The following is a 21,679-nucleotide window of genomic DNA, read 5'->3' on the forward strand; positions in this document are numbered from 1 at the left end:
GTGATGTCAAAAGCAGTTTAAACATATGAAACTTTTCCAGCACATATTCTTTTGCAATAAATATTGCTTTGCCTTATTCTCTGAAGCGTTAGCATAGAAGTTTGTTTAGAAAAATGAGGAGGCGCTTTAGGGATATATGAATATTGTGTCAAAGCAAAGGAGAAATTGCAACCTGGCAAATGGTGACAGAAGCCAGAGTACACGGAAATGCTTTTTACCTTCCCGCCGCAGCACTACCTATTTATCTACTTGCACTGGTGTGCTTCTTACCGCTAGGTTGGCAGAAACTGGGACAGAACAACACTGTCCGTGGATTCGAACTGCTGAACTTCTGATCAGAAAGCCAAAGAGGCTGAGTGGTTTAGACCACCATGCCACCCGCTCCCAATAAACAGCTAATTAGAGCTTACCACACCTCCCCCCCTGACTCAGTCTCAGGAGAAGGAAAATGTAAATAGAATGAGATAAGTGCTGCTTGCAGAGAAAAAGACCACATTCCCAGGGCACATTCCTCTGATTCCAAGTTGGTATCTGAATTTACTGGGAGTTGATCAGCACAAAAATGATGCATACAGTGGAGCCATTCATGACTTGATAGATGTTTATAATGTCAACCACCCTATTTATATAAAGTAAGGAAGGCTGTATTCTTTAACCTTTCCTTGTATAGAACTCCGTTTTGACAGCTGCCCTTTTCTGTATTCTTTCATAACTTCTTTGAGATAGAGTACTGTAAGCAAAAACGTGTGCAGTATTCCAAAAGGAGCCACTAACCATGGTGCATTTGTTATCCAGCTCTTGAATCTGGTTGTAAATAATAGTTTAGAAAACATAACAGTTTGCATTAACTCAGATTACTGTAGGTGCTAGCATAACACCGATTCATGATGATGATGATGATGATGATGATGATTATTTTACACAGAGTGAACACATACTTGTGTAGACTGATCCTACTATAGTTATTACTTGCAGGTACACTGGCCCAATATTGCTGCTTTTCAGTAATTATGTAGGCTGGAGAAACTGTAAGCTTTCCTTTATAGCTTCTTGAGAGAGGACTTCAACAGTTCCTTTTTGAAAACTATCTGAAACCTGGTTTCTAGAAGGAAGAACAGACTAAATCTGCCAGCAACAATGACATTTTCTGGATTTTACTAATAAGGAGTATATAAGGCCCCGTAGCGGTTTGGAACCAGTTTACTTGAACTGCTTTGCTCTGCAGAACTGGCACTTTTCCAAGTGCTGCATGAAGATGGTTGTACAGTTGCAAGTAAATCCATCTTTGAACGTGGCAGCACCTAGTCTCAGGAATGCCCTGGCTATTAATATTAGGCAGGCCTCCTCATTGTTGTGCTTTCAATACCTGCTAAAACCTTTTTGTTTAAGCAAGTTAATCCAGACATGTAATTTCAATATGTGTATGTATATGTTTTTATAAACTCTTGTTTTTATCTGTATTCTTGATTATTTTGTTATATCAACTGTTTTTAATGTCTGTTTTTGGTTCCATTTGTTTTTAACAAATAGTAAGACACTTAGGATTTTCCCATTAACTCATATAAAAAACCTGCTAAATCAAACTATGTTGATGAACAAGTATGGTGCTTGTTCAGGATTATCTCTATATTTTGATAATGATCCTCTGCCTTGAAAATCATGACTAAGAGGTCCTCTCAACCCTTTGCTTCCAAGTGAGATTGGAATCAGTTTTTTCTTATTGAGGGCAGTTCCTCAAAATAATGATGATTGATGAGTGACATTTAGCAAGTCTGAGAAATACATTTTAATGCATTCTATTTCCTTAATTTCTAGATGAGCACAATGACGTACAAAAGAAAACCTTCACAAAATGGATAAATGCTCGCTTTTCTAAGGTAAGCGTGGCTTAAAACCTGATAAGTATATACATAACCTTTACCCTAGCCTTTGACAGCCAAGATGTACATTTTCAAGAACCACCATTTTCCTGTGACTTATTTTTTCTTCTGTGTTTTAACACTGAATTTTAAATTGTTGTAGCCCACCCTGGGACTTGTTGGTGAAGGGCAGATAATACATTTACTACTACTACTACTACTACTACTACTGTTATATGGGTTACAATGCATAGTCTTTTCAGATCATCTCTAATAAGCTAAACAATTTTCTTAGACATCTGCAGAGTGATTTGTAATGTTATAAAGGTTGTGTGCCACCCCCAACCTCTGCTCGGTGGTAGCCAGATTCCAGGGGTTTCCAGAACGTTACCCAGGACTGTGTTTCCGTTGGGAATTAAGGCACAGCCAAGACTGTGATGTCTTTAAGAAATATGGTTTATTTTACACATATTTACTCAGCCAGCATGGCAAGATGGTTCTGACCTTCAGCTCCCACATGAAGTTCTACCTATTTCCTGCTTCTCCTTCCCAGAAAACCTCTTGCCAAGCAGTGTCTCCCCCTTTCCACACTATTCCATGCCTAGCTTTAAAAGGTGACGATTTACTTTTGTAACACAGTGCCCACATTGCCTTGGCAACCTTCCCCTCTATTGTCTGTGGAGTCTTTTGTCTTGTAGATGGGTTAATCGAGGGGCAATCATCTCCATTTGCCCCTCTGTCTGGCTGGCAGAAAAACAAGCTCCGCCTTTCAATTCTGATTAAACCCAGCACCCAAGATTCTATAGGAGGAAATCTGGCACCAAGGGATCTGGGGCATCCCTGTTCCCCCACTAACCAGTCTTCCCCAACCTGGTGCCCTCCAAATGTTTCAGACTACAGTTCCCATCAACCTCCTCCAAGCTAGCACAGCTAGTTTGAAGCATTTGAAGGGCACCAGGTTGGAGAAGGCTGCCTTATGGTGCTGTTTCTTGCATTCCCACTGTGAAGAGGCATTGTACAACAACAGCAGCAGAATTGTTGAGCTAATATCCTTTCAAAAACAAAACAAAAACAAATTGTGACGCATGATTAAATTCATTCATATGCCAGGAGTCATAGTTCTGTCCATAGCAGTATCCAGAGAATTTGATGTTGTCATATTATAATTAGATTCTGCATGCAATATCCTGAATGCATTAAAATGGATTTTGAAGATTGCCTTTCTGTATGCTCTGTCACAATTTGACTTTATGGAAACATTCAGTGAACTTGCGTTCTGATCAAGTACAACTGCCAATTTCTGAGCATTATAAGCTGCTGAAGAATTGTAGAGTCATTCTTTAAGTCCAAGGAGCTCACTTTTTAGCTTGCTTGTTTGCCTATTTCCTGCTTCACAAAATTATATTGGGTTACATTTTAGAATTGAAAAGCTGTATTTCCTAACAGGGAGGGGAGGCAGGAAAGCAAATAGGCATTTTAATCAGCTGATTGGTGGCTTCTTTCGAAGGCCATTTGCTGCAGAACTACTTCCTGCAAATGGAGCATCTGTGTCTGCAAAGGAAACATGCTCCATTAGCAGCAAGCATTTTTAATTCTGATTGCTTCCTGCTGCAAATACCGGTAGTTTCCTCCCCTGCAGTGATTTGATAGATTGATTGATGGTAAAGTGGCATAGAAATATAATCATTCAAATGAATCACAAAGTGGCTTACAAACAATAACAATACCATAATACAGGGGTCAGCAACCTTTTTCAGCCATGGGCTAGTCCACCGTCCCTCAGACAATGTGGTGGGCTGGACTATATTTTTTTTTGGGGGGGGGGGGAATGAACGAATTCCTATGCCCCACAAACAACCCAGAGATGCATTTTAAATAAAAGGACACATTCTGCTTATGTAAAAACACGCTATTACTGGACCGTCCGTGGGCCGGATTGAGAAGGCCCACGGACCTTAGGTTGCCTACCCCTGGCATAATAGAACATCACAAACAGAGCACAAATAATATAGAACAATTAAAAAAATCACCAGGAAAACAATAACAATCAACAAAACAACTGTAATATTTTTGTGGCATATAATTTAATATCTGGAAGTCAGCACTGGGATCATTAGGGTATTGTTGATAGAGAAGTACCAATAAGTAAGAATGAGTGTGTGTGTGTGTGTGTGTGTGTGTGTGTGTGTTGATTTATGTCACTTTTATAAAATTATAGATGTGAACCATGAGGATTTTATTAAAACATTATAATTTAGTTACTGGATGCTTTAATTGCTTTTCAGTGTTAATCGTGCATTCATTGTTCACCTTCTGAATGTATACATTAAAGGAAAATAGGATTATGTTGTGATTTTTATATAAAACAAAGTAATCAGGGAAATTGATGACACTTGTAGCAGTTTTATAGACATCATAATAGCATAATCTACTTCACAAGTTGCTTGGACTTCAATTGTGTGTATATTTCAGTAGTGTTTGTGCATTGTAGAATACCTGCTTCTTTGTATCATTGGCTACATTGAAAGTTGCTTTGGTAGTTTTGCTGCTGCTACGTTTTTTTATAGGGAGAAAATTGACTGTAGATTTGTTCTCATAAAAATCAGGTACTTGTTGAGCTAAGTAATCAAGTTATAACTATTTTGGTGCAGAAGACAAAAACTTCCTGCCATAAAGAACAAAAGAAGGGACAAAGATAATAATTTGCAGTTCAGTGGACCACATCTGTATGTTAACTACTTTATATATATATTCAAAATGTCTCTCTTCATTAATGACTCTATTCAGTGCTGTGGCCAAGATCAATGAGCATATACTTCAGTAAGGTTTCATGTGCCATTAAATGCCTAGGTAGTGTTTCTCAAATTAGGGTCAGCAGCTGTTGTTGGACTACAACTCCCATCATCCCTAGCTAGCAGGACCAGTGGCCAGGGATGATGAGAGCTATAGTCTTAACAGCAGCTGGGTACCCAAATTTGAGAAACACTTGTTTAAAGTGTATTTTGACTGCAGAGTTATTAAAAAATTGAGGCACAGCACATTGTCTTTTGCACCTGCTTCTGCTTCATGGCTTTGCAAGTCTCTCCCCCCCCCTTCAAATGGCTGATCTGTATAAAAGAGGAATGTGGACTAATTTAACTTATATAATTATATAGAAGTGATTCAGCAAAGCAAATGCCTACAAAAGAATTACATATACTTTCTAGCATCAATACATATAGAAAAACACAAGTTCTCTTCTATCACATAAATATATTTCTGAATAAAGTTGGTGCTCTAAATTTAGACACTGGAAAAAGTACGCTCAGTTTCATTTACTGAAATTCTTCCGACCCTGCAGAGTGACCTTTCTGCTTTGTGAATGGTTCCCACATCATATTCCCATGACTTGGGGGCATGATATGGAAAAATCTTGGCCCAAATATGAAAGTAAATAATACGTATTATGCAAGATGAACCAGAAATTTGTTTTCTGTCCCTATACTAAGACTGTTTCTTGAACTTACTGCTAAATTAGTGTTACATAGAAACTTGCAAGCTTTTTTCTCCATGGAAGAAAGATCATACAACAATATGTGGAATGGGAGAAGTGAGAAGGAATACCTACAGCACAGAACTGTTGATATAAACCAATGCTTCCCATCTCCTCCCCCCCCCCCCAATGTGGCCCTAGTAAGCTCAGCTTTAAGGAGCTGGATGTGCTTCAGATGTATCTTGCCTTCCACTCCCACTTGCCCTGCCTTCTTATGGACCACGACTATGTCAGCTGTGTTTTCTCATTTTGTGGATGTAGCCCATGATTGTAAGTTTAAAGAATGACTTTGGGTTACTACTAGTTCAGGGGTCAGCAAACTTTTTCAGCAGGGGGCCGGTCCACTGTCCCTTAGACCTTGTGGGGGGCCAGACTATATTTTGAAAAAAAATATGAACGGATTCCTATATAACTCAGAGATGCATTTTAAATAAAAGCACACATTCTACTTATGTAAAAACACGCTGATTCCCAGACCACCCGCAGCCGGATTTAGAAGGCGATTGTGCCGCATCCTGCCCCCGGGCCTTAGTTTGGGGACCCCTGTACTGGTTTATGACTATTATCTTCACACCTGAATCCTAAACTTTTGTATCTCCACTTTCAGTGGGGCTGTGAAAACTGTGTGTCCCCCCCCCGCCCCTCAAGACACCAACTTCCATTAGTTCTACCTAGCCAAGAAGAGTCAGTGATCAGGGATGATAGCTGTTTTCATCCAAGAACATTTGGAGCAGGATGGTCCAACACATGGCATTCTCAAGGCTTTTTGTGGCAGCCTTTGGCAACATTTGATGCACCCCACCCCTGCAGCCCTTGCACTGCCTTCCCAAAGCTGGATAAGTGAGGTGGTGGGCTTTGGGAAGGAGGCATGAATGCTCTGACAGGGCCCTAGAGTTTTCCAGCCTCCTTCCCAAAGCCTGTCTGGGGCTTTCCCAGCTTCTGGAAGGAGGTGGGAGGGCTCTAGGACTCTGCCAGAGTCTTGTGTCTTCTTTCCAAAGCCCAGTGCCTTGGTTATCTGGCTTTGGGAAGGCAATGAGAGGGGGCATCAAATTTTGTCCTCTCTCTCTTGCCCCCTCACCCCACCCCCACCCGACAAGTAGTGTGTGGCCTATGGGTTCTGTGTTGAAATATTATTGAAGCCCACTTGGTATGAAAAGTAGGACCGCCCTGATCTAGAGGGTCACAGGTTTCCCATCCCTGGTTTACACTATCAGTGTTAAAAGTGTTTTGAGGTGTGGTAGCATTTACAGGTATATTTTAGGCACATTTCCCTACAAGACTTACAGACAGTATAGCAAACCTTAGTAGGCTTTCTCTGTGTGCTTCTGACAACTGTAAGTGGTGAAAAATTTGGAATCTCCTCTTCCAGGTGAAAATTATTGCATGATAATTTCATAGCAGATCAAGACTGTGAAGACTATGGATGATAGTTGCTTTAAAAAGATTGTTGGGAGGTTATGTAGCAGTTGCCACCTGGGTGGCACTTTGGTCTATATAAATAATTTCACTGAGTAATCTCGAAAGCTTGAACATAGGCAGAGAGAACAAAATTTGACACAAAATTGGTCAGATTGTGGCCACATCTTATATTTGTGGCATTTTTTTCTTTGTGTGTGTGTGTGTGTGTGTGTGTAGAACTAAATATTAAGCATGATGAGAACTAAGATACCTACAAACTTCCCTTTTTTTGGGAGCATTTTACAATGATTCTAAAATGTATTTTGTTTTATAGTGTGGAAAACCGCCAATAAAGGATATGTTCACAGATCTCCGAGATGGGAGGAGGCTTTTGGACCTTTTAGAAGGACTGACAGGAAATCCATTGGTAAGCAAAGCATTTGTCCAACATGAAGAAAATTAACTTCAAATGTTGCGTGTATAATTAGAGTGGCATCATTCACTTATTTAGAATACTTTGAAGGTCTTTGCCTATAGTTTATGAATGAGCACACTCAAAGTCAATGTGTTTGTATGTTCTTTGCATCAGTTTGAACTTTAATGTGGTTCTTGGATTTCTAGTTCTTGCAGTTGTAATAAATTTAAATATGTGATGGCAACATTTTTTAATCTAACCAGTTATGCTGAATGATTAATGCACCTTTCCTCTGATGGATTTCCACTGCATTTTTTTTCCCAGCGGAAGAATATGCATAGCAGGATTACCCCTAGCTTGAGTTAGACAATTTCTTCCCTTCATACCTGAATTAGGAGAGAAGGAAAAGAGAAGGTGAATGTATGTGAGCCTGAAGTTTGCTACAGTACATGTCTCTAGTTTCTATTGTTACATCTGAATGCAACCAGTGTATGCCTGATTCAGTTGTCTTCTATTAAAAACAGTTGGTTCAAGCTTCCATAAGCAATGTATATCATGCAGAATTATAATTACATAGCTTGGCTAAAATAAATGGATATACATTTGGCTAGATTTGGAATACATGTATTCAGAATGTATTCAGAAATTCTGTTTGGTCTTTCTTGATCTTCTGGAGAGTATTATTTGTTAAATAACATACAATGAAAGGAAAATTTGTGATCTTAGTTCTCCTCTTATATCTGAAAATTGTTTGTTATTTGAAGCTGAAAGAACGTGGATCCACAAGAGTCCATGCCTTGAATAATGTCAACAAAGTACTTCAAGTTTTACATCAGAACAATGTAAGTTTCTAAAATAAATGTTTGCTTAGAAGTTCAGTGCCCTTGAATGTTCAGTGTCCCTGAAACAGGAGAAGAAAAGGTAACTATGAGTTAAAATTAGTTAACTACCAATTAGACTGCCGCCTAAAACGTCTTGGTGGTGGCAGGGTGGGGTTGGGGAGAATAATTCCATAAAATTCAACATGCTTACAACTTGGTTCCCATAGTGGTTTATACTTTGCAGATGAGAATGTGTAATGATACTTCACTTATAATTAGAAGATAATTTCTCCCCCATGAAGTGAACTTGTGTTTCTTGTTCCTGAATGCCTTTGGGCATCATTGATGGGCAGAATGCTAACTTATTTTGAAGGGCTGAGTCAAATTATAATTTACTTTCTGTGGACTTGTTATCAGTAGTTATCAAGAGGAGAACTGCATCAGAAGAAAACTATCTTTTAAAAATAACAACTGAAAGCTAAAAAGTGGCTGCACAATTAAGAATGTTGTCTACTTTGTACTGTTTATAAATCTGCTTCTGGAATTGGGGAAACAAAATAAAAAAATTCCTTCCAGTAGCACCCTAAAGACCAACTAAATTTGTTCTTGATATGAGCTTTCGTGTGCATGCACACTTCTTGAGATAAGAAGGTATCTGAAGAAGTGTGCATGCACACAAAAGCTCATACCAAGAACAAACTTAGTTGGTCTTTAAGGTGCTACTGGAAGGAATTTTTTATTTTTTATTTTGTTTCGACTATGGCAGACCAACACGGCTACCTACCTGTGTCTGGAATTGGGGGAAGCCTTTGCTTAGAGGCTTTTGCTTTTGGCCACCAGATAAATATTTGGTCGCCACTGATAACTTATCTCTAGTAACAACTTGATTGGGGGAGGCATTTTAATTTCAAACTTGAATATAAAAATGTGCATATCTCCTAGAATTTGTACATTTAATGCCTGCTTCTGCATTTGTACATTCTAGAAGCGGGATTAAATCATCCAGTTATATAGATTATACTATTGCTTTGCAAAAATGGCTAGGCTAAAGAAGGGAATTTTGTTGACTTTAATAAAAGCAATGATACTTGAATGTGTGTTCCAGGTGGAGCTGGTGAACATAGGAGGGACGGACATTGTTGATGGAAATCACAAACTGACCCTTGGCTTGTTATGGAGTATAATTTTGCACTGGCAGGTGAGCGACCTTGATGCCTTATTTCAGTCCTTGCAAGTGAATTATTAATTAGCAACGGAACACATCTGCAGTTTTTCTTTTGCTGCAACCTTTTCATGCCATCTATCCAACCAATCCCACCAATCCTGAGACCCCAGAGACAGGGGAAATGACTTGAAAAGTAGCTCTCTTCTAATAGTAATAAACCATTTGACAAAACTTTGTGCTACTCACCAGCATGCATGCATGCACACAAGGAATAGTCTGTGGTGTTCTTGGATCTCCTTAGCTGGCCAAGAAGCTGGTAAAATGGGTTCCAATAGTTAGGGAAAGTACTAGCTGAGTATTGTTAACATCTGTATATCCAGCTTAAGGGGTGCTAGTGCAAGTTTTGTACTGGCACTAGAAGCATGGAGGAGGGAGAAAATAAAGATGTCAGGTCCAGGGAGCCTGCGATATAAAGTCTGGAAATGAAAAGAGTTGGGGACAGATGGGAAGGATCAATATGAACAAATACAATTACATATGCTTCTTTCATGTGGCTGATTGTGAGTCACTGTCCTTTATGCTAACGCTGTGATGCGTAGGTTTGGGCAATCCTGTTTTCAGAGGCTCCATGTATTCTTGGGCAGTTGTTTTGTGTATATGTACTTGAAAGCCTTTTTGTGCTTTCTTTCAGGTTAAAGATGTCATGAAAGATATAATGTCAGACTTGCAGCAAACAAATAGTGAAAAGATCCTCCTGAGCTGGGTGCGACAGTCTACCAGGCCTTACAGTGAGGTCAACGTTTTGAACTTCACCACAAGCTGGGCAGATGGGCTTGCTTTCAACGCTGTGATCCACAGGCACAAGTAGGTAGCTCCTTGCCAAATGCTGCCGTTTCTGCAGGAAATAAGCGCCTGCAGTTTCTTCGTCCTTGGGTGGGTAAGGAAATTTAATGCTAAGTGATGCATTTTATAAAAAATGGCAGTAACAAATGACAATAGAAGAAAACTGCCAATACAACATTTTCCTGAAGAGCACAAAGCTTACGCTCAGTTCTAAATAAGTTAAAAAAATACTTGGAATTGTTTTAAAGCCCACTTTGGCATATGTTAGCTGGAAAGAAAGCTGAGGTGTTGTTTTTTTTAAATGTTGAGGTTATTACGTTTGAGTGATGAGCAACAGTCAAAGCCAGTAATGTATGTTCTTTGTTTGTAGTTTATAAAAAAACACACATGGGAAAGTAAGAAAACATTTAGTTTTTTTGTTTAAAAAAAGAAATCTCTGCTCAATACTAATACTTCCATGTGTTTATCTTGTGCCTTCTCACTATTTATTCATAGATGCATATATTATGAAATGAGTAAAGGTCATTTATTTTCCACTGAAAGCTTAAGACTGCAATATTGTTCCACTGAAAACCATGGAACTGTTCAAATGAAGTTCAAGGTTCATTTTGTTGGGGTGAAGATGTATGGTGAGGGCCTCCACTACCTAAAGATAATACAGTGGTACCTCAGGTTACAGGTGCTTCATGTTACAGACGCTTCAGGTTACAGACTCCGCTAACCCAGAAATAACGCTTCAGGTTAAGAACTTTGCTGCAGGATAAGAACAGAAATCGTGCTCTGGCGGCACAGCGGCAGCAGGAGGCCCCATTAGCTAAAGTGGAGCTTCAGATTAAGAACAGTTTCAGGTTAAGAACGGACCTCCGGAACGAATTAAGTACGTAACCAGAGGTACCACTGTAATAACTAAGTATTATTAAAACAATGGAACTAGTTAGTCACAATTAATTTAAGTCCCTTTGTGATGGAATTCAGTCACAAGTAATTTAGTAATGTAAGGTCATATTGGCCCAGTTTATATATAAAGCTAAGATAATCATGGCTTAGCATGAATGCATGGGTTCCTGGAGATGAGATTGTGGATATTTGCTCCTTGTCTGGGCCTGCTACAAGCTAAACCATGGTTTGACTTAGGGCAATGTCCAAACCTGGTCTTGTTGTTTCTTATTCCACTCAAACCACGAGTGGTAAGCAAAGTTTGCTCTTGGTTTCCAGCTCACAATTTGTCTGGAAGAGATAAAACATGAGCACAGGAACAGATGACATACTAAACCAGTCCATGGCTTACTTAGCTCACAGCAACAGAATGATCTGAAAAGGAGCATAGTGACTGGAGTCTCCTCTTTGGGAGCCTATGTGCTTGCAGCAAGCCATGTTTTGGCTTAGTACTACATGTGAAGAACTAAATATGCAGCACTTTTGAAAACAGCAAATTGTTTAAAGAATTACTTGAAGACTGCCTTGCCTTGCATAAGCAGCACACCTGCAAGCTGCTTACAATACACCCAACAATTGAGTCTGATTTCTTTAGCATGGTTATTGGGATCAATAAGTAGATTGAATGTAAGTTCCGTCCATGTGATTGAAAGTGAACTGAATTCCGGGGACCTTGAAATTTTAGTTTCCTTCCGGATAAATAAGTAAGCATATCCATCAGCATATGCACAGATCTTTCTCTTGTTTGTGGTATTTGACATAATGGACACATGGTACATATAACTGCTTGATTCAAGTGTTGAATGAATAAGCAAGTTATCTTTCTTTCTTCCCTCCCTTATTTTGTTTTCTCTTCTGATTTTAGGCCCGAGCTCTTTAGTTGGGATAAAGTAACTAAAATGGCTCCAGTTGACAGACTAGAACATGCCTTCAACATAGCCAAAAATCGCCTGGGGATAGAAAAATTGTTAGATCCTGAAGGTAGAAGATGGTTCTTTGCAACTGAGTAAACTTATGTCTGGATGATGGATTTTTTAAATTTGATTATATGTTTATGCATTTAAGTTGACTGTAATGAATTATAATTGGCTAACTTCTATTTAGAGTAAACCCACTGAAATTAATGTGCCTTAAGTTAGTCATGTCCATTAATTCCAGCGGGTCTGCTTTGGGTATGACTACATGCAATCCAATATTGAATATGAAAAAAAGAAGAAGAGTGTTGCTGCAAAGACTTCAATATTTCTATATTGTTTATTTAGCCAAATTTATTAATTTGCTTAGGCAAACCTGCTCTTCACAAAAATCAATCCCAGACCAGAATACAACATGAAAATGTGCAATACAAAATAAAACAAAACATTCTGGGGAAAAAATCAAACCACAACAATAACCCAGAATTAAGCATGCTGTGCCCTTTTTAAATTAATTTCAGTCAATCTGCGAGTAGTCTTGTGCTTAATATATCTATATAATGAGAGTGAAGTGACAGAATTTACTGATGGTTCTCAGCTTGGTGGATAGTGCCCTATAGATATTTTGCTGATTCATTTCTGCAATCTCTCTCCCCACCCTCTGCAAACCCTGAACTCAACATATGGGTACAACCTTATGGCTCTGAGCATGGTTTTCAGCTTGAAAACCTGCAAGAATATCCAGTAAACATATAATTTCTGTTTTCAGATGTTGCTGTACAGCTTCCTGATAAGAAGTCCATTATCATGTACTTGACATCCTTGTTTGAGGTCCTCCCTCAGCAAGTTACCATGGAAGATATTCGAGAAGTGGAGACTCTTCCAAGGAAATACAAAAAGGAATGTGAAGAAGGGGACATACAGATGGTGTGTGCTAATGTTTTCCCAATTGTTTTAGTGTAATGCCGTATGACATATAATGTTGGCTCCCAGATAGCTCCTGTGTCTTTTGTCCTTTTCACAGTCAATAGAAAGGTACTCAAACAAACTTGTATGGTCAGTAGGTTCTGGCTTCTGTCATGCAGTGCAAAAAAAAAAAAAAAAGCTTTCTTCCATTCTTTCTTCTTCCATATCATCTTCCTTTGCTTTGTTTTTCTAATGTTTCTTTATCGGCCTGGCATTTATATTTTCTCTTTTCCAGTACAACTCCTTGTCCTTTCAATATACTTTCCTCTTAAAAAATAAAAAATCTGTTGCTATATCAACCCAGCCTTCTATGTATTTAGAATTCTCTGTTTTCTATTTCTCTTACTTTTCCCTGTATATCTTGGTGTTTAAAATCCCCTGACTCTTTTCTTTTATGCATTTCTTTCCCTTTTTAATATAAAGTTCTGCAGCACATTGCTCTATGACAGTGTGTTGGATCTAGAGTTCGTGGGAGCTGAACTCTGATCCTGGGATGCTCTCACTGGGAGTGGGAGGAGATACAGTTTACAGTTTTAACTGATTCCCTGTTACCCTTTACTTCCCAAAGATCAACTCTGGAAGGTGTGGGAGTGGTTTTTGAACAGTGAGTGAGGTGGCATAGGAGGCTGCAAGGAGAAGGGGGAAATAAGCAAAAATCACTTCCTCCCTTTCTCTAGTGGAAGCTTCCTTGGTTTCAGATGCTTCTATTTGCGAAAGGACAAGTCTTCAGCCAACTCAGGGGTCTATCTTTCCCTTTTTACCAAGTCTGTTTTTGATTCTTTTCAATCTGGGTTTCAGTCTCTTCATTAAATAGAGGCATCTCTGACTATATTTTTGAGTTTGGATCAAAATGGTGGGGAAATTTCTTTCACCATTTAGAAATGACTTTAGCTAAGCCTAAGATGGTTCCTTTTCCCTCGCAGTGCTATCTGACCAGAATGCCCTTCCAGTTGATTCTTCCTCTGTTTGTACCTTTAGTTGGGTGGATTTGGGTGAAAGGATCTGCTTAACTCTTCCCATCCCAGCTATTTTTCTTCTTCAAAATAATGCCTGCTCTCCTGCTGTTTTTCTCACTGAGAAATAAAATATCTCCTGTTATCTTCTAACTTTTGAAGAGAAAGGTCTCTTTCATTCACCTCTTGTGGTCTTTCAGTCAGCATAAAGCTACTATTACCTGATAATAGAAAGCTCTTGGTGGGAGAAGGGGAAAGATTATGTAACTTCATATAATGTGTAGTTCTGTCCTTGTTTGAAGTGTCAACCCCCCACAGCATTTTTTAATTCTATTAGACTTTTGCTCTAGTCACTGATTGTTCCTTTCAAGAGGCAATACTGCTGAATGTTTTTATGACGTAACTCTTGTAACACATAGAATCATAAGACAAAGTGTAAACTCAGCTTTTAATACCACCAGTTAACATCCTACCTCTTGTTAGGCTAGTTGTAGAAAGTGTGCAGAGGTTACTATTTTAAGTTTTATATACTTGAATGTATTTTGTGAAGCACTTGTCAGAAATCCTAGCTTAATGCTTGTAACAGGTTTGGTGCTACATATTGCACTTAGGCATCCGGTAATTGAACTTGTGACTTAAGTTCGTACTTGAAAAGGACAGGATATTTTTACAACTGATATCTCTTTAGACAGTAGTGCTGATAAGACTTCTAAAGAACTTTAATCATGTGTTGGGGTTCCACAATTTTTTCTAGGATTTGTTTTATATAAGAAAGACCCATGACTTTAATTTTTCTGCACGACTGCATTGTAATGAAAAACTCCAACATTTCATTAAACAGTTTTATATGGTTAATGTGCTTGGTGAAAGCCATTTTCATTTTTTAAATATCAATGTGAGGGCATATGTATTTGTGTGGAGTGGTCATGTTGTAGGCTTTTGGAGATAAGATAACGGTATCTTAGCAACTTCTGTGCAGGTATAGAAATATTTTATCTAAGTCACTGTGTAAATGAATTTGTAAAATGAACATCGTTGAGAGCAAAACTCAATTATGTCAGCTAGTAAACCTAGATCATTCAAATGGTTTTTTTGGTAAAATATCAGCTCTCTTAATTTCTGCCATTTATTTCATTAACATTGAATCTGTTATTGATAACCATGCCCTCAATATCTTGAACCAGAAACCTTGGATTGCCTGCACTGCAAGGTAGAAACCTAATCTTTCACACACACAAGATTCTGATACATGCATTCCCAACCCCCACTCCAGCCCTTTATGTGGTGGTAACATCTCTGTTAAATAAGCATTTGTGTTATTATAAAAACAGCTTTCAAGAAGTGGCTCTGAGATTGATTTTTCTGCTCTGTAGAGTGAAACAGCAGAAGATGACTATGGAGGTTCAAGAGCAGAAACTCCCAGCACTGTGACTGAAGTTGATATGGACTTGGACAGCTACCAAGTAGCTCTGGAAGAAGTTCTCACATGGCTGCTCTCTGCCGAGGATACATTCCAAGAACAGGAAGTCGTATCTGATGATGTTGAGGAAGTCAAGCAACAATTTGCTACACACGAAGTGAGTGTTAAATAAGGTTTCTACAAGAGCTGCAGTGTGTAATTGGTTGATCAGTTTTATCCCTCAATTAGGCAGAAGTGGATCTTTTTCATAACCATAGCTGGTATACACATTTTACCCACCAAGTTCATAAAGCTCCTCCTTCTGCCTGGGAATGCAGAAAAGGGGATTTTTTCAAGTGCCTGATGGGCCACGCATGTTCAGCCTGGTGGGTCACAGGTTCTGTAGACAGTTGCAGAAGATCTCTGTTTCTTGTTCAATTTCTCTTCGGTAATATAAATTCTGTAATATAAAAGTTCATGGGCTACTTAGATGTTGCAAGTTACAGGAACTTTTTTGGTTCTTTTCCTGAAAGATATTTTTGATGGATAAATCATTTGCTTATGGCATAGTAATATTATTTTTTATATAATAATATTTTGAGAGAAACCAGGATTTTCCATGGATTGTGAAGTGGCTGAAAATGGTACTCATGCCTTGGGACTTCTTTTTTAATTTTTTATTGATATATACATCTGTTGTGGGTTTAAGATTACACCCAGATATATAAAGGTAGTTTTTTGGTATGTTTGCAGTTACAGTGTGCATTAGCACCTGGAAACAGAGCTACTTTAAAGAAAATGTAAGCATGGAAGAGCTAATCATGGAATCACAGAATTGTAGAGTTCCCTGACAATCATCTAGTCCAATCCCCTGCAATGGAGGAATATGCAGCTGTTCCACACATGCTTTGAACCTGCAGCCTTGATGTTATCAGTCCTATGTGATTAATGTTGCATATTGTTGGCTCCCGGTTCCAAAGCATTTTAGGCTATTATAGAAGAAGCATGAACCTGAGGTTCCCACAGTAATGGAAAACTAATCACACTGTTGATTTCATTATTTTATTTTAGATTTTAGCTTCCTAGTGAGTAGAGAAACATCTTAGCATCTTTTTTTTTCTTGTTTCTTTATCGATCCTAGCCTTTTCTTTGGTGTTCCAATTTCGAGTTTGCTATTTATTAAAAGCCTTGTAAATTGCATGCAGTTATTAAAATTATCCATGGCAAGAGATCAGATTGATCTGACTTGTTTAATCTTTTTTCCTAGGCTTTTATGATGGAGTTGACAGCACACCAGAGCAGTGTGGGTAGTGTGCTGCAGGCTGGCAATCAATTGTTAGCCCAGGGCAATCTTTCAGAGGAGGAGGAAAGTGAAATCCAGGAACAAATGTCATTGCTGAATTCCAGATGGGAGGCTCTCAGAGTGGACAGTATGGATCGGCAGTCCCAGTGAGTGACACCCTGAACATGCATAGACTAGTTTCCAGTTCCAATGGTACACATTATGTGTCAACCCCTCAGACCCCACCCCTTGTGGACTGAGCAGTTTTTAGAATAAACTTAATGCATCACAACACTAAATTCAGCCTGGAAGCACATCTAAATGAGCTCAGGGGAGAAAAAGGAAATTAAGTAGTGAATAGTTTTGCGCCCAAGACACTAACATGAACGCAAAACTAAACTGTGGATCTTTGTATGAAAATGCAATATTTCAGATTCTGTGTTCAATACAGGCTTATGTGTTGCTTTAAAACATAGTTCCTAATAAATGTGGCTAGATTTTCAGGCTCAATTTCTAAACATGTTGCTTTTCTTTTCACCAACTCACATAGGCTGCAATCTTTTGAGTACTTTCTTATGAGTAAGACTTAAGGAACACAGTGTGACTCACTTCTGAGTAAACACCCTAGGATTGCACTGTTACTTTTACACCAAATCTCCTTTTAAAAATGATGTTAAAAATAATTCGTTGTGTTTTTGACATGATTAGCCTCCATGATGTATTGATGGAGCTACAGAAGAAACAACTGCAACAGCTGTCCGACTGGCTGACTGTTACAGAAGGACGCATTCAAAAGATGGAATCTCAGTGCTTCGCTGAAGACTTGGAGTCCTTTCAACAGCAGATGGATGAACATAAAGTATTTTTACCCCTTACTGTAATAAGCATGATAGAATGAAAAAATAGTCTGCAACAGCTCAGATTTCCTGGTTCCCTTCGGATGGAATTGTTAATATAGAAACTCATCTTTTAAAATAAGATTTAGACCTTCATGTGTACTGTGGAGTTGTGCCATGTATAGTGAAGTTCAGGAACTGTATTTGTTTGGAAGTACATTTTAGTTCTTGGCTTCCTCGAAACTTTGTGGAGCAGTGAGTGTAGCCATTAAAGCTTCTGGATATAACATGGGATTTTTCATATGACTGATCTTGTGTAATATTACTCAGTTGTTCTGGGGTATGTGTGAATCTTTCTTTTGACACAGTGCTTTTTCTGAGGAGAGGTGTATTTTTAAGCACCCAAAAGTGTTGCCACAGAGGAAATGATGTTCTTCCTGCCACCTACTCTTCAATGTGGCCCAGAGCTCCAAGCTAGCATTTTCATGTGACTAGACATGCCAAATAAGTGTGGGGATCTTTACTTGCAAGAAGTGACTCAATCAGCACATATGCAAGATAAGGTTGCATTGGTGAAAATAATTTTGTTACTATACATATTGTGTGAGATATAGCCAGAAGCAGCAGAGGCTGCTTAGAGTGGTTGTGGCTAAACAGTTGTGGCTCATTAGGAAAATAATTGCTTAAACAAACAAAATCAAGCAGCTGGCTCAATCAAAACAACACAGTGTTACGTCTGGTCTTTGTAATTCTTTAATCAATGCTTTCAGGGGCTACAAAATGATCTTGAAGCAGAGCAGGTTAAAGTAAACTCATTGACTCACATGGTGGTCATCGTTGATGAAAACAGTGGTGAAAGTGCCACAGCTATCCTAGAAGATCAACTGCAGGTGAGTGGATGTTTTGATTTAATAATTCTCTGCATGGGAAAAATGTGCAACATTTTTCAGCCAGAGGGCCACATCTCCTTCTGGGGGCCCACATGCCAGTGGTGGTGCAGGGCAAACCTAGATGGAGCAATGAAAATGAATCTTACCTTTGTACTGTAGGTTTCTTTCTACACACACTCACCCTATGTTCTCTGTCCTCCAGGCAAGCAAGCAACATTTATTTACAGGTGAAACTCGAAAAATTAGAATATTGTGGAAAGGTTAATTTCTTTCAGTAATTCAACTTAAAAGGTGAAACTAATATATGAGATAGACTCATGACATGCAAAGCGAGATATCTCAAGCCTTTATTTGTTATAATGGTGATGATTATGGCGTACAGCTGATGAGAACCCCAAATTAACAATCTCAACTTTGGGGTTTTCATCAGCTGTGCGCTGTAATCATCACAATTATAACAAATAAAGGCTTGACATATCTCACTTTGCATGTCACGAGTCTATCTCATATATTAAACTCCAGTAGCTAATGAAAACAATTGCTTACATAAATGAACATGTTGCGGCTTTTGTTTTAACTGGAAAAGCCTCAAAAACAGTTTAGCACTTGGAAAACACCAATGGCATCCAGCAATGCTTCTTGCTGCCTTTCCCTCTGCTTCTCCAGTGCTTTTCCAGAGTAGTTCAAACTTCTCCTGTGCAACGGTGTGTGTGTGTGCCTTCTTGCCAGCAATAACTTGCACAGAGTCCAGCTTGTTTTAAGCAAGCAAGCTTTATTTACAAGCATAAATCACAGACATTCTCTCCCGGAGATATGGAAGACATGTCTCTGCTCCGGTCAAAAGTGAAACTGAACTGAACAGAAAATAAACAGTGCGTCACAAATCACATAGACTTCGCATACAGCAGATTCCCAGATGTATGACACATTCTTCCCTGTGGGCGGAGCGAATCTCTTAAGCTTGTTAACTGTGAAAGCTCCAAACCTCACAGAACTTTTCCACAATATTCTAATTTTTCGAGTTTCACCTGTATAATACTTATTAGATGCTTGTCACCTGAAAGTCTTCAAGCAACTTACGTTAAAGAAAAATATGTGCACATACAATAAATAATAACAAAGGAAGAAAAGGGGGTGGAGCCCCATTTTGCAGGGCTTCTGCTGCTGGGACTCATTAGCTAAATCCCACCCTATATGTTTGCCATCGCTGGGTCTGGAAGAGCTGCGGGAACCAGACAAAAATAGGCAGGAGTGGGCAGGAAACAGCAAAGTCTCAGTACTTTTCCATCCTCAGTGATCAAATTTCAGCTGCCATTTTCCCCCTTCCATCAGAGGGTAAACTTTCTTTCACTATAATCCTCTGTTAATCAGAAGAAATAATTCAAATATCTCAGTCTCGTCCCAAAAAGGGATTTCTTAAGCAGTCAGAATCAGAATCAACGTAAAACTTCAAAGTAATCCAATATAGCAACAGCCAAATCCGGTGTTACTTTGATCTTGCCGCAAAGGAGAGAAACGGACTTCCTCTTTTTAAGTCTCTCTCCGTAAGCCAATTAGTCCAAATTAGGTTCAAATTGCAGTCCTTACTTACAGTTCCTTCTTTTTCTAGCCGAATTTTGTAAGAACGGAGCGCTCACCGCAGGCGGCCGGCTGCCGCTTGGTTCCCCCGGTTGGGGACAGCTTCCTCAGCTCTACGCCGGAGCCCGTTCACTCGAGCCTCCCTTTTACAAGGGAAGCTCGAGAATGGGACGGCACAAAGGAGCCCGCAGGAAAGCCCCAGCCACAGGACGCTCCTCCCGTGGGTTACCGGAGCCCGCAGCGCGGTTGCGGGACTCCAACCCCCGGGGGAACCGGAGCTGTCTCGGAGCCGAGACAGCTCCCAACCACCCGCAATGGTGCTCATGCCAGAAGCCCTCAATCTGCTTTCAAAGGGGAATGCATGGTTTCAGAAATTTCTTTAATTGTCTGCAGGTGCTTGGTGAACGATGGACAGCAGTTTGTCGCTGGACTGAGGAACGGTGGCTCAAACTACAAGAGCTCAATATCTTATGGCAGGAGCTATTGGAAGAGCAGGTAAAACTTGTTTATTTTCTCCAGTGTACTTATTTTTAAAAAGAGTAAATCAGCTTTCTGAACTTGCTTGTATTCCTACCCAAAGGTATTCATTCAATTTGTTATGGAATCATCTGTTACCAGTGTATATTGCTGACAGAACCTGAGGTCATTCAGTGAAGCTGAAATATTTTGGAAGATTCAGAACCGGGAAAAAGCAATACCTTTTCACCAGCACATAGTTAAACTTTGGAATTCACTACCATAAAATGTAACAAAGGTCACCAACTTGAAAAGTTTTGAAAGGCAAATTCAACGACAATGGCGACTCCACTGTGGGAGAGGGTATGCCTCTATCAGTTGCTAGGAAACATGAGTGGGGAGAATGCTGTTGCATTCATGTCCTGCTTGCAGGCTTCCCATAAGTATCTGGTTGGCCACTTTGAAAACAGAAAGGTGTGCTTAAATAGGCCTTTGGACTCTTTGGACTGTAATTATTTATAAGGCTATGTTAATGGTGAAAGAGAGTTAGGCTATTGTACAAGTTTTTCAGGAACACCTTTAATCTCAGGTAAAAGAGTTTTAAAATAAATTGTGTTTCTTTAGTTCAAACTGCTTTTTTAGCAGGGGGGGGGGAAACTTGTTACATAAAATTAAATACTAAAATTATAGCCTTTCAGTTCCTCAGATATAGATCTATTCTCATTGCATCAGGCCAGTTGTCAGCTGCCACTATGAGTGGTGCATTAAAAAATGCACCATCAGGGATACTTGGGCCCATGTTGCTGCAATTTTGATTTGTGTCTGGGCATGGGCCCTTGGCTTTTGCAGTACAGCATTCCTTTTTTTTTTGGATGCGCTTAAATACAATTTGCTATTGGGGGAAAGCATGTTTGTTTCATTTAAGATTCCCCCCTCCGAACTATAGAAGTGTTTTTTTATTGTATGTAGATACAGGTCCCTCCTGGGTGTGTTAAGAAGGATTTATAAACTCATGATGCAACAACCTTCATTTCTAAACCTTGCTATTTTGTTTGCTGTCAGTGACTAGTCATCTACATTATGGGTGAGAGATGGGGAGCAATTTGCCTACTTGTATCCCAGAGTATAAATCAAGCTAATATATATATATAACAGTATCCAATATGTTACAAACAGTATGTTTTAAGACCAGTGACAAATTTAACTAAAGGGAAGTAGCTGAGCATTATTAATTTTAGTAGACTAGGGGCTGAGTAATCACTGTATCCATATGATTGTGGCCTCTTCTCTGTATGCAGTTGGCCCTGTTATGGATCACATGTGGATCCAACTGCTAAATTAATCAGATTAAATTAATCCCATTTGAGATTAATACAATAGGATAAAATAACAGAAGTAATCCTCTACTGTTGTGCCTCTTTCTAGCTAGAGGGGTG

General features: G+C 39.2%; 1 protein-coding gene across 3 annotated transcripts in view; it reads left to right on the plus strand.

Moving 5' to 3' along the window:
- UTRN (utrophin) overlaps positions 1-21,679 on the plus strand; it is a 321,884-nt gene that overhangs the window by 43,223 nt on the left and 256,982 nt on the right. For all 3 annotated transcript variants that reach the window (XM_033143929.1, XM_033143931.1, XM_033143930.1), the window contains exons 3-14: positions 1,816-1,877; positions 7,124-7,216; positions 7,969-8,046; positions 9,131-9,223; positions 9,882-10,054; positions 11,835-11,950; positions 12,653-12,810; positions 15,176-15,379; positions 16,469-16,650; positions 17,192-17,342; positions 18,090-18,209; positions 20,181-20,282. In XM_033143929.1, coding sequence (XP_032999820.1) covers positions 1,816-1,877; positions 7,124-7,216; positions 7,969-8,046; positions 9,131-9,223; positions 9,882-10,054; positions 11,835-11,950; positions 12,653-12,810; positions 15,176-15,379; positions 16,469-16,650; positions 17,192-17,342; positions 18,090-18,209; positions 20,181-20,282 — 1,532 coding nt within the window. The remainder of the gene's footprint in view (positions 1-1,815; positions 1,878-7,123; positions 7,217-7,968; positions 8,047-9,130; positions 9,224-9,881; positions 10,055-11,834; positions 11,951-12,652; positions 12,811-15,175; positions 15,380-16,468; positions 16,651-17,191; positions 17,343-18,089; positions 18,210-20,180; positions 20,283-21,679) is intronic.

Source organism: Lacerta agilis, chromosome 3 (assembly GCF_009819535.1).
Source record: "Lacerta agilis isolate rLacAgi1 chromosome 3, rLacAgi1.pri, whole genome shotgun sequence".
NCBI classification, from domain to species: Eukaryota; Metazoa; Chordata; class Lepidosauria; order Squamata; family Lacertidae; genus Lacerta; species Lacerta agilis.